The following is a 13,533-nucleotide window of genomic DNA, read 5'->3' as shown; positions in this document are numbered from 1 at the left end:
TTCTGGAAGGGCGGGGTGGAGATCATCTAGGGCGCTATCATATTTGTAGTGGATGCCCTCAACGTTCACTGTCACTACTCAAATCATCGTGATTGGGTTATATCTGATTCTCCCCCCGCCCCCGTCCCCGCCAACCCCCAGTCTCTGGCTAAGGAGAGCCACCAGAAAGCGCGTCCACGCAAAGTCCCCACACCAACGGTCTTCAACGGCTTCGCCCAACGGCTGCTGAGCTCGCGCGGCCCGAGCGCGCGTGCGCGGGACCAGCCGGGGCACGCCGCCGTGTGCGAGGACGCGGGCGCGCGCCCCAGGCCGAGGCTCTGGAGGCTAAAGAGGCACCAAGGCGGTCGCGGCGGGAGCGCCGCCGGGGAGACTAGGCGGGCCACAGAGACGGCTCGAGTTCCGCTTCGCAGGAGCGGCGCCTGCGGGCCCACAGGGAAGGAGACGGGGCCCGGAGTGAGGGAGGCCGGCGGTTCGCCCCCGCATCGCCCGAGAAGCTACCGTCCGCTGGCCGCCCGCTCCCGGGACTTGGCGTGACGCGGGCCTGCGGTCTGATAGCCGCGGAGCCCGGACAGCTAGCACGTCGACCTCCCGCCCCCCGCGCCCCTAGCGGGCTCCGGGCTCCTCGGGGTCCCGGGTGGGGGACGCGGGGGCCCTGGTCGGGAGGCGAGGCGCCCTCCCCCTCTTCCTTCCCTCGGGACGGCCGCGGGCCCGGCCGCCTCCCCGCCCGCCTGGGAGGCGCGTTGGCCGGCACTTGCTGGGCACGGAGCGCCGCCTCCCCCAGCCTCCCCCCGGTGGGGGCCGGGACCTTGCGAGTGGGTCGCTCCTCCCCGGGGGTGCGGACAGCCCAACCCTGCCGGGCCGGGCTGCGTGGAGGAGTGGGGCGCCTTCCGGGACCCCTATCCCGCCTCCTGCCCGATCGCCTGCCTACGATTGAGACCTAAACGGAGGAAGCAAAAGAAAGAGAAACTTTGGGTTTTTACTGTGGTTTTTATTCTGTAACTGGAGGGAGCTTCGGCCGGCAGGAAAAATGTCCTTTTTTAATTTCCGTAAAATCTTCAAATTGGGCAGCGACAAGAAGAAGAAGCAATACGAGCATGTGAAGAGAGACTTGAATCCCGAGGACTTTTGGGAAATTATAGGTGAATTAGGGGACGGAGCCTTTGGGAAAGTGTTCAAGGTAAGAGCCGAAACCGGGAAGCTGCTGTACTCAGACGAGGCGGCCCCTTGCCCAAAGCTGCGGGAGGCTTACTTACTGGGGCTGCGTGCCCCCTGCCCTGGCTCCCATTTCTCCGCCCGCGTCTTCGTCCGAGAGTGTCAAACTTCAATTAAAGAGCCAACCACGTTATCACCTAGCGAAGGCAGCTGGGTTAAATGTTGAGTAAAATGGGGCCTGAATGTACCTTTATAAATAAAAGGGGTTGCTAAAGTCGGGCAAGGAAATGCAGGCTTCCCAGTTCCACACGTAGAAGTTAAATGTCTGCTAAGATGTGTTTTAATTAGCTAAAATGTATCGTCTAGGTTTTGTGGCCTGTCACTTTAACTAACCATGAAGCACTTTTAATGAGAAATGAATCATATTTGCGGGACAGTTTGTCTACTAGTTATCCTGGTTGCCTGAAGTCAAACAAGTCGATTTTTATTGGGATAGCATAGTTTTATTTATATCAGACTCACAGCATAATCTCTCCTTTACGCTTTTGGATGAGAATAATTTTTTTTTTTTATTCAAAGCCGGCACTTCAGTTCATTGACAAAAGACACTAGAGAACTAAAGTATCTGAAGGAAATTTTCCAGAAGAAACGTGTATGCAAAGCTAGTATTAAATTGTAGCTTAAAATTATTTTTGGATAAGTTAAATTTTAAAAAGAAGTTTGAGCTTTCAACCCTAAGACATTACTGTCAGTAACTTTTTTTGTGGATTGTTTCTTTTTGACAGTATGTAAAGTATGTTTTTGGAATCTTTTAATCCTGAAGTCCAAGATTGTCGTGATACTGGATTTAAGGGAAGTTTGGAGCCCGTGGCCTAGGTGTGATGTCATGGTTAGGGATAAATGGTATTTCATGTATTTAAAGCTTGCTCCTTTGCTTGTGAAGGATGTGCCACATTTGTATATAAAAATTCAAAAACAGATCTACTGCTTGTTGTCTAAGAGGAAGAGATAATGGTTTGGGAGGTAGGTGGCTGGGTGGGAAGGAAGAAGACTAGGAGATCTGTAGTGGAAATAACAAGTGGACTGGGAGTCAGTCTTGCTCCTCAGTAGCTGTGTGATCTTGGGCTAGGCATTTCGTCTGTCCAGGCTTTGGTGTCTTCATCTGTAAAATGAAGTGGTTGGATTAGATGATCTCCAAGGACTCTCTTGGCCGTAGTAGTATGATATTTATAACTTACCTAGAACCTAAGTCAGTGGCAAAACCAGGACTTGATTTCCTTTTGTCATTTTGAATTCGTTAGGTAAAAGGAAAGTGGTGGGATGGTCTGGACAGCTTTTGGTAGTACAGGTATACCTGGCTTTTATACAATAGGCCCCTTAAGTTGTATTTAAATCATATTTATGTACATTTGTTTTTAGCACACTGGAGAAATAGAGGATTAAAAATAATGTGGGGCAGCTAGGTGGCACAGTGGATAGAGCACCAGCCCTGAAATCAGGAGGACCTGAGTTCAAATCCGGCCCAGACCAAACACTTGACGTTTACTAGCTGTGTGACCCTGGTCAAGTCACTTAACCCCAATTGCCTAAAAAGTAAAAAAAAAAGTAAAAAATAATGTGGTTTCTTTAAACGAACCTTTTCATTTTCCAACGAGAATAAAGCACCTTTGTTGATATTTTCATGTAGGATCTTTGTTTTCTTAAACTTTGTTCACAAATTCATTGATTCTTCATCTGAATGAGACTTGAACATCAAGTCCTGCTCCCTCACTTTTCAGATGAGATGGGACAGGAAATGGGATAAGCCGATGATGAACAGTTTCACCAGTTTCTCTTGCCACAGAAATGCTGTTGCAGAAGGGGGAAACAGATGTTGAGGACAAATTCCTGCCACCCTAGTTTAATTGTTTGCTGAGTTTAATGAAAGTAGTTTAATTGCTGAGTTTTATCATAATGAGTAAGTATATCTTCATTCTAGCAGGTCTTTAATTGAAAGCCTTAGAAAAGTGTATGAATAAAGATTTATTGTTGAAAATTATAAAAATTATATCCAGTAAGTACAAGGTAACTTCCATAGAAGTTACTATGCTAACCTTTTCATTGGCAACCTGATTTTTGAAAAAATGGATATCTTAGGATATTTTTGTTGTTCCACTATTCATATAAGAAGATACTGCTTTTAGGTCATTTTTAAATTGATCTAATCTGTTGTATTGTGTTTTGTTTTATTTTATATTCCTAAAGGTTCACCTACATTAATTTTGTGTTGATAAAATTCTTTCTGCATAAAAAATAACTTAGCAGGTCAGCCATTACAATTGTATTTAGTTTTTCAAACAAAAATTGCATGCAAATTTGTTAGAAAATTAGAATTTATGGCTGTTTTTTACTCTTAGGCACAAAGATAAAATCACAGGTAAGATAACATGCCATGGTTTATGCATTTAAAAAACTACCCAAAGTGGTCTCATTGCTTTTGCTTCTGTACCAGATCTCTCTTTCTCTCTCTCTCTCTCTCTCTCTCTCTCTTCCACCTCATTTCTTTTTCTCTTTATTTCCCTTCTCTCATTCTTACCCTCCTTCCTCTTTCTCTACCTCCTCTCCTTACCTTCTATCTGGAAAATCCAGTTCCTCCTCATTTTATATTTCATTTCCTTTTGACTTGATTAGAAAAGGATTTTGAAATTTATGTTTAACTATTTTTTAAAAAATTATTTAAAGTCATAAAGTGAGTTATAGCTTAACTCTTGACACACTGATAAAGATTTCTTGTGAAGCTGATGGAAATATACATTGTTTTTCAAATGTCTAAATTGTATTTACTTCACATGGTGATGTGTGATTTTTAAAAACAACTTCATCTTGGGATATATCCACATTTTAACGTAAAAAACTTTTTTTAAAGTAAATTTTCCTTCCACAGTTTTGTAAGGATTCCCACCTTTCAGCTTCTTGTAAGCTTTTTTATTTTGTGAAATTTAGAAAAATAGGAAATATAGGTTACAAACCTCATGGTGATATTGCAGAATACAGTTTTCATGTATTCTGGACTTATTGATGATATCTTAGTTTTGAGAAATTACTTTTTTGGTATGTCCACAATGCTTTATTCATGCACAAGAATATCTTACCTAGATGATTTACTTACAAGACTTATGATTCATTTGACAACCAAGAAGAGAGAGGCCTTCTTTTACCATAGTGTTATGGAGTAGGCAAACACTATTACTGTAAAATTTAGTCTTCAAAATTCAATAAAATTAAAATTATATCCCATTTTATTGGGAGCCCATTCCTATGAGAACAGTAAGGACTTTAAATCTCAAAAACACAGAATCATATTATTTAAATTTCTAAGTAAAATTTAAAATATACACATTAAATGAACGTATTTCATTCTTAAATTCTAATTTTTGCCTAGACTCAGGGAATATTGAGGGGTTATTTTGTGTTGCTGTTTGGAACTTATAAATATTTTTTAAGATTGGTAAATATTTATTTTTTTAAGGGTGCAAGAAAACAAATTTGGCTTTATTTTTACATGCGCTAGAAATATTTTAGTGTTTAGTACAGTTAGATTGTATAGTCCTTAAGTTTCACTATAACAATTTTTTTAAATTTTTAAATGTATTGATACATTTTGTTTGACACAACAGATACTTCCCAAAAAACATACAAGAAAACCCCTCTAGAAAGTACATTTCTTCCCCCCTCACCAAAATTAATAAAACCTTATAAACCTAGCAGGATTATCAGTGATTAGCAGAAAGAAGAAATGTTTTTTTAATTTTGATATTCAGGTACTATAATATTGACAGTTGTATTTGGCGAGAGGTTTGTTTCTATGTTGATTTTATTTACATTGTTGCATTAAATGTATATGTTCTTTTTTCTTTGTTTTCTACACTTAACATCATTTCATACAGGTACTTTCTTGTTTCTATTAATTCTTCATATTTGATATTCCTTACTTATGGCACAATAATATTACATTAATATATATAATATGTTCAGCCACTCCCAAATTGACCCATTTTGTTTCCAGTGTTTATTTTCACAAATAATACTGTTTTGGACATTTTTATTCATAGAAGTTTTTTCTTGATGTCAGTAACTTCCTTAGGCTGTAGGCTTAGTAGTGTAATCTCTTGTTGAAAGGATTTTTAACAGTTTAGTAACTTTAATTATATCATTCCAAATCATTTTCCAGAATGGTTAAATGCATAAACAATTCTGGGAGCAGTGAATTGGTGTGCTTATATTACCACAGTCTCTCTAAAGATGAGTTTTTCTTCAGACAATTTTGCAAGCATTGTAGATATAGTGGTATCTTAGAGTTGTTTTGATTGACATTTCTCAGTTTATTAGTTATTTTGGACATTTTTAGGTGGTGAAAGATAGTTTGTATTTCTTTTGAAAACTATTTGTCTGACCTGAACACTTGTCTGTTGGGGTTATTCTTAAAAACTCGTATCAATTCCCTATAGATTTTGTGTGTCATACTCTTAGGTATTTGATAGAAACGTTTTTCTCCATCTGTGTCTCTGATTTTAGTTGCGTTGATTTTATTTGTGCAAAAGGTTTAAATATTCTGAAATCAGAATTATCTTCTCTTCCTTTTCTTGTTAGTGATTTTGCCCTATCTATAATTGTGAGAAGAAAAAAAAAGACTTTCTAGTCTTCCCTGAATATTTTATGCTGTACCTTTTTACATTTAGATGCCACCTTTGGGATATGCACTAGAAGATATAATATGCAGCTCTAAAAGCTTTTTCACTGAAATATTATTCAGTTTTCTCAGCAGTTCTTATAAAATAAGGACTTATTCCCAAAAAGCTAGTGTTTCTTGAGGTTATGGAATGCTAGACTGCTTTGGCATATTTGTTTCTAGGTCTTGCTTATCTAGTTTATTACTCTAGACTGAGTTTAGTCATCCAGGTTCACAGTCATATTGACTTTTCTATCTCCTTTACCACTCATATCCAGTCAGTTGCTAAGTCTTGTTGATTCTTCCTCTTCAACATCTTTTGTATATATCCTTTTCTTTCCATTCGTCCAATCATTAACCTAGTTCAGGCTTTTATCTCTTGCTGGGACTATAGAAATTAGTCTCTTAGTTGAGCTCCTGCCTTCCAGTCTCTCCTTCCTCTCCAGTCAGTTCTCCACATACCTGCCAAAGTCATGTTCCTCAAGCACAAGTCTGACTTGTTTTACAAATGATCCTGTATGGCTCTATGTTTCTGGATAAGTCAGTTAACTTCTCAGTGCCTTTGGTAGCTTGCTAAGGCTATAAATTTCACAGCCGATCTTCATTGGTAGATGGAGTTCTCTTTCTGATAGTTACCTACATAAGAAATCAAAGGTTTAAAAGTACAGTAAAAAAATAAAAGGTCAAATAATAGTGGAGATAGTAGATATCTTTGCTTTGCCCTTGATCTTATTGGGAATGCTTCCAGTGTTTCTCTATTAGAAATAATACTAGTTATTACAGTTTTATTGATGCTTTTCTTTTTTTTTTTTTAACCACTGAATGCTATTTCCCTTCCCTTTTGCAAAGAAAAGCAGTTACACAAAACCAGACAACAAAACACCAAGTAACAATGTATGGAAGATTCTGTGCCTGTAGTTCTCTACTGAGATAGGAGTATCACCATCTTTTCTCTGCGACCAAGGTTATTCATTACAATTAATTTTAATTCAGCTACCTTTTTCAATATTGTTTTTGTTTATATTATTATATCATCATGCATATTGTTCTTCTGGTTCTGTTTACTCTACATAAATTCATACATACATGAATGAATGAATAAATGTGTGAGGCACTAAGTGCTGGTGATAGTAAAACAAGCAAACTAAACCATTTTAGCCCTCAAAGAGTTTACATTCACATAGGAGAGGACAACACATAAAAGGGAGCTGAAAGAGGGGAGAGGGTTGATACTGGGGCATCTACATGGTTTGGAAAATCACTGGGAGAGGCCTGGTTCTGGGCAAGATAAGGTGAAAGCTCGCTGTCAGAGGCCAGCATCCCAGGGACAGAGTCCAAAGTTTCATCAAGTTTCATAAGTTTCTCTTAATTCTCATATTTTTTTGTGTTGCTGTGCTGTTTGATTTTTATATCACAGTTTGTTTAGCCATTCTCAGTTTGTAAACAGTTACTTTTCTATTTTTTGCTACCATAAAAATTGCTGCTATGAATATTTTGTTATATATGGGACCTTCCCTTTTATCTTTCACCTGGTATAAGCTCAGTACTGGGGCTCCTGTGTCTGAGCTGTTTAGTGACCTTTCTTTTGTAATTCCAAATTGTTTTCCAGAATGGTTATACCTGTTTGTGACCAGACTAAGAGTATATTAGTGTACTTCTCCCATAGCCTTGTCAAAATCGACCATTTATATTTTTTGTCTTTGCCAAATGGCTATTTGTGAGGTAAAAGCTCAGTAGTGTTTTAATTTGCATTCATTCTTGATTTTAGACAGGTACTTTTAATCACAAAAAGTCCTTTTAAGCTTGTCCTTTTTTAGTGGTTTCCCCTCAAACACGAGTGTTTCATTGGAAACTTCAATATAATGTGTGGAATGAAATTATTTTTTTAAACAATGTGGTAGGTTATAGGAATATGCTTTTAATACAAATTGAAAAAGCCCTCAAATTCTAGATAACTGAAATATAATTTTTCTTAGCAATTTTATTTGTATTTTTGGTTAGACAGTGAGGTAGTGCAGAGGATAAAGTGCTAGGTTTGGAGTAAGGAAGACCTGAGTTCAGATATTGATTGCCCCTGAAACTTACTAGCCATGTAACCATGGGCAAGTCATTTAACTTTTGTCTGTTTTAGTTTCTTCGTCTGTAAAATGGGGATAATAATAACACCTACCTTCTGGAGTTGTTGGAAGGATCAAACTTTAGAAACTTAAAGTGCTATATAAATGGTAGCTATTATATTAGCTATTACATTATTATCTAGTAAGTTGCCCTCTTACTATATGTTAAGAGGAGAATTTTTTTTCCTTTTTGCTAGGCAGTGAGGTTAAGTGACTTGCCCGGGGTCACACAGCTAGTTAAGTGTCAAGTGTCTGAGGCCATATTTGAACTCAGGTCCTCCTGACTCCAGGGTTGGTGTTCTTTCCACTGCACCACCTAGCTGCCCCTGAAAATTTTTTTTAATGAACAAAACATGGATTATATCATTATTAGGTTTTTCTTTTGTAATTAAATTTTTATTTCTATTTTCCAAAGAATTTTAAATGCTATTTATATCAATGCTATTAGAGAAACATAATAACTAAACAAGAGACCTTAGAGATCATCTAGTAGACTCTGACTTCCTTCCTAAACAGCCTCTGGGAAACTGTGCATTTTGTCCAAGATCACAGAACTAGTTAGTGCCAGATTCAGGACTAGAACCCAACTCATGACATACTGCACAGTTCTGTGCATTTTGTCATTCTTTAAGTTCAGGATTTATTAATGTTGAGTGTATCTTTACAGTTCTTGCATGCCTTTGGAAAGTTGGGAAAGGGCTTTTTTTTTAAGCTTAAGGGAAACAATCTAATTTACTATTAAAAAAAACTCAGCTTTTTAAAATATCACTTTTATTACCCAATAATAGCCACCTTTCTTGAACATTTCTTTTTCTCAAAGAAAAACAATTCAACAAAACAACAAAACATACTGGCTTACCATAGATATAGGAGTGTTGGGCTTCCATATGGTCATCCTTTCCATAAATACTGTCTTTCCTCCCTTCTTCTGTCCCTCCTTGTGTGACTTTCTTCTTTGTGTGCTTGGTCTGACTAAACCACTTGTACTGACTTTATCTTCATCTTTCCATCTGCTATTAAGGTGTCAGAGTCCAAATTCCAGTATCAGTGATGAGACTAAAACCAAAAAATGATGGTAAATCATTTTTCACCTATTAGGTGTTTCATCTTAAAATACTCTTGACGTGATCTGATGTAGCAGCCTCTAATGCTAGACTTTCTGCATGCCTGTTTTTCCTTTCACCTTTTGGGGAGGCATTCTGTTTATAATCTTACTCCACCTTTCTCCTTTATATTTTGCAGATGAGCTTGTAGTCTAAACCACTGTTGACATTGGCTATCATATCTCTTGGTAAGAAAATCAAATGTTTAGCTGAGAGGTAATTTCTGGGTTCTTTTGGCCTCCTTGTGGCAGCTATTTTATATCTGTTAAATAAACTTTTCAGGAAATTTTGTTCTAAATCATTATCTTTTATATAGTTGTCTTTAAAAAAAGTTTTCAGGTGGAAGTCTTAATCTGGAGTCTCTGAACTTGCCTTTTAAATACTCTGATAATTGTATTTCAAGATAGTCTGTTTCATTTGTAAATATATTTTAACTAATACATTTAGAAACTTTATTCTGGGTAAGTGGGCCATAGGCTTTACTAGACCATCAAAGGGTCCATGACACAAAGATTGAGAATCTCTGGTCTACAGGTTGCTTAAATAAATTGGTTTGGAGCTGTTGTCATTGCATGCAATGTCATCTCATTTTTATCCTTTCTCCAAATTTGGTTTTGATTTTGATTTTTTACTCAACAGGTTAGTGGTCTGAGTGTATATAGAGAGCTGATTTGTAGATGACTGCTTTGTTAGTAATAATCAGTTTCATTTTTATGTGATGTTGGGTGGACTCCCTGTGGCAAACTTTTGGAAGGACATAGATGAAAGTTGCAGGAGATTGGTAGGTATGGATGGTTGTGATATGCATGGCTGCAAGGAGTACCTATTATTACTGAGATCACAAATCCGTTAGAGTTTTGGAATATTTGGCATTTGCCATATTTGGTAGTGCCTTTTGGTTCTCTTTAAAGAAAGATTTGGGGTAGGGGACAGCTAGATGATGCAGTGGATAGACCACCGGCCCTGGAGTCCGGAGGACCTGAGTTCAAATTCGGCCTCAGACTCTTGACACTTGTTAGCTGTGTGACCCTGGACAAGTCACTTACCCCCATTGCCTAGTGTTACCCGCCCCCCAAAAAAGAGAAGGATTCATGATACATAAACAGAATGTTTCTGAGTAATCTTACACTTATGCCATAGCAAAGCCATTCCAATTTGGTACCCTCCAGAGCTTAGAATCTACTGGCAATCCATGTTTACCTACATGTCACAGTAAAGCAACACTATTTTTAGAGGCAAAAGTGGCAAATAGCTATTCCTAAAAATGAATTAATGTACATTAATTTAGTCAGTGTTGCACAAAAAACAAAAGAGCTAGATATTTAGATCTCAAGTTCTGGTGTTGTATATCCAGGTTTCTCTGTCTCTCAAGATCAGCTCAAATCCCTCTTTAGTAAAGTCTTCCTGGCCTATTCCAGCTTATAGTTATCTTCTTTAAGTTCCTCTATTAAATTAAATTCCTAAAGTGAATGCCTTTAAATCCTTGCAGTACTTTGTACCATTCATTTGTATGTATGTGTATGTGTATGTATGTATGTATGTATGTATGTATGTTGTTGTTTCCCCTCTTAAATTGTAAGCTCCTTGAAAGAAGAGGAACTATTTAAATTTTTTCCTTGTGTTCCCAATGCCCTAGCATAGTGCCTGGAACATATAAGGACTTGAATAAATGCTTATTGATTGATTGTGGAAAAGGTGGAGAGACTTGGGTTAGAAGATACCATTAGATGGATTCATAATGTTTAAATGCTGATCTCAAAGAGTATCCATTTATGGTTCCATGCCAGTTTGAAAAGAATCCTCCGGTAGAGTATCCCAGATATCTGCGTTCAGGCCTATGTTAGTTAGTAAACATTTTTATCAATGATTTGGATAAAGGGATAGATGGTAACTTTAATTTGCAGATGACAGAAAGCAAAGAAGAATGGCTAGCACACTGGGTACAGATTGATGATCATTCTAAAAGGTCTCTGACAGGTTAAAAAACTGAACTAAATCTACCAAAGTGAAATTTAATAGGGATAAATGTAAAATATTACACTTGGGTTCAAGCAGTTGAATTCATTGTGAAAGGTGGGGGAAACATGGCTAGACAGCAGTCTGAAAAAGATCTCAGGATTTTAGTGGATAGCAGTCTCACTATGAGTCAGCAGTGATATGGCCACCAAAAATGCTAATGTAGTCCTGGGCTGGATTAAAAGATAACTTTCAGGAATAAGATGGTACCAGTCTGAACTCTGCCCTCTTTTGCTATGTGCTGTTGTGGTCCCTCTTTCCATTTCTGTCTATACTCTTACACTTGGTAATCTCATCATCTCCCATGGTTTTGATTATCATTTTTATTCATATGACCCATAAATCTACTATTTCTAACCTCATTGTCTTCTGAGCTCCAGTCTTAAATCTCTAACTACCTGTTAGACATTTTGAATTGAATGTCCCATAGACATCTCAAACTCAACAGGTCCAATACCAAACTCATTATTTTTCTCCTAAACCCACTCCTCTTTTAAATTTCTCTATTTTTGTCCAGAATGCCATCATCATTCTAGTCACTCAGGTTTGTAACCACAGTTTCATCCTCAACTTCTAACTTTCTCTCCACATATTAATTTAATTACAGACTCTTAATTCTGTCTCCATACTGTCTCTTGCATTTGTACCCTTCTCTGTAGTTCAAGTCTCATCACCTTTTACTTGAATACTACAGTAGCTTCATAATTGTTCTCCTTGCTTCATTTCTCTCTCCAGTCTAGTCCATCTTCTATACTGCCATGAAAGTGGTTTTTTAGGGTGCACCCATTTACTGATTAGATTTGAGTGGCTTTCCATTCTCTCTAGGATCAAATATAAACTACTTGGCATTAATTGTTCTTCACAATCTGGTCCCATTCTATATATTCTGTGGTCTGGCAAAACTGACTTTATTACTGTTCTTTACACATGTTCTCTACTTCCCATCTCTGTGCCTTTGTACTAAATATCTCCAGTTCTGGATTATACTCCCTCCTCACTTCTGCCTCTTAAAATCCCTCGTTTCCTTCAAGATATGGCCCAAGAGCCACCTTCTGCATGAGGCCTTTCGTAGTCCTCTCAAGCTGCTAACACTTCCCTGTCTCTCCCCAGGTTACCTTGTATCTATTTTGTATAAACCTTTATAAATATCCATTGACTCCTTCATTAGATTGCAAGCTTGTGTAATATAAGCAGAGACTTAGTTTTTGTTTCTGTATCCACAGTTGTTAGCCTACTGTCTGGAACATAGCAGGTGCTTAATAAATGTTTGCTGATTGATATATCTTTGTATCTTTTGTATACCTTTATTATATTTTTGAACTATTTTGCATTGAGCATCATGTTTATGCTTGATGTTGTATACTATGGAAAATACAAGTCTTAGCCTCAGTGAATTTTTATTCAGTTTCAGTAGATATTAAGTGCTTATAGTGCCATTGTGCTAGGAGTTTGGGGACAATACAGATTTCAGGTAGCATGTAGTCCACCTGCCCTCATGGGTCTTGCAGTCAAGTTAGGGCATAAGACATAAGTATAGATAACTATGATAATAGACAATATTACAAGGTATGTGCATTATAAAGGTATAAAGCAAAGTGCTCTGTGTGGATTAAAAGAGGAAGGGGGAAGTCTGGTTGGATGGGTATTATGGGAGATCAGGGATAGCTTCATGAAGGATGTGACATTTGCTTTGGGTTTTAAAAGTTGGATAGTAACTCATCACGTGAAGAAGGGAAGGGAAACACTCCAGGCATAAGGAGCAAGATGGGAAGGTGCTGAAGTGTTGATTAGAATAGAGCCACTTTATGGAAGGCCTTAAATTCTGGGTAAAAAAATTTGAATTTTATTTACTGGCAGTAGGGAACACTTTAAGATTTTTGAACACAGGAGTGCTATAATCAAAATAATTATAAGAAAGAACATCACTTTGTTATAAGTATGAAAAAAGTTTTTAGGAAGCTATTGTATTTGTCGGGGCAGGTGTTAATGTGGGCCTGAATTAGGGTAATGGCAGAGGGAAAGAGAAGGAGAGGATGGATTAAAGAAATATGAAGGCAGCAGAACTTGGCAGCTGATTAGATGTGAAAGGTGAGAAGAGGGAATTGACAATAACACTAATGTTTCAAAAATGGAAAACTGAGGAAATGGTAGTGCCACTGAAGTTGATAAAGTCAAAGGACAGTCAGTTTTATGTTAAAAGATAATTTCAGTTTTGGACAAGTTAAGTGTTAGCCAGCTGATAATGGAGGTCTAGAATTCACAAGAGAGGTCAGATAGACATAGAAATTATTGGAGGTGATAATTGAAGTCATGGGAGTGAATACTGAGAGTATACCATAAGAGACGAGTGCCAAAAACAAAACTTTGATGAATTTCCGCTTTAAATCAGGAAGATGATATAAAGATCCAGTAAAGGAGACAGAGAAGGAGTGGTCAG

General features: G+C 37.9%; 1 protein-coding gene across 2 annotated transcripts in view; it reads left to right on the top strand.

The window, feature by feature from the left end:
* The first annotated feature begins 260 nt into the window (after nt 1–260).
* Nucleotides 261–13,533, top strand: part of SLK (STE20 like kinase) — a 64,408-nt gene continuing 51,135 nt past the window's right edge. Inside the window, exon 1 of one of the 2 annotated variants that reach the window (XM_020987960.2) lies at nt 261–1,177. In XM_020987960.2, the coding sequence (XP_020843619.1) occupies nt 1,028–1,177 (150 nt within the window). In that variant the 5' untranslated portion in view covers nt 261–1,027. The remainder of the gene's footprint in view (nt 1,178–13,533) is intronic. The other variant, XM_020987961.2, reaches the window with a different exon arrangement.

This window comes from Phascolarctos cinereus, unplaced genomic scaffold (assembly GCF_003287225.1).
Source record: "Phascolarctos cinereus isolate Bilbo 61053 unplaced genomic scaffold, phaCin_HiC Scaffold_3;HRSCAF=262, whole genome shotgun sequence".
Classification (NCBI taxonomy): Eukaryota; Metazoa; Chordata; class Mammalia; order Diprotodontia; family Phascolarctidae; genus Phascolarctos; species Phascolarctos cinereus.
The sequence above is the reverse complement of the archived record's forward strand: the minus strand, read 5'-3'. Positions and strand labels throughout refer to the sequence as shown.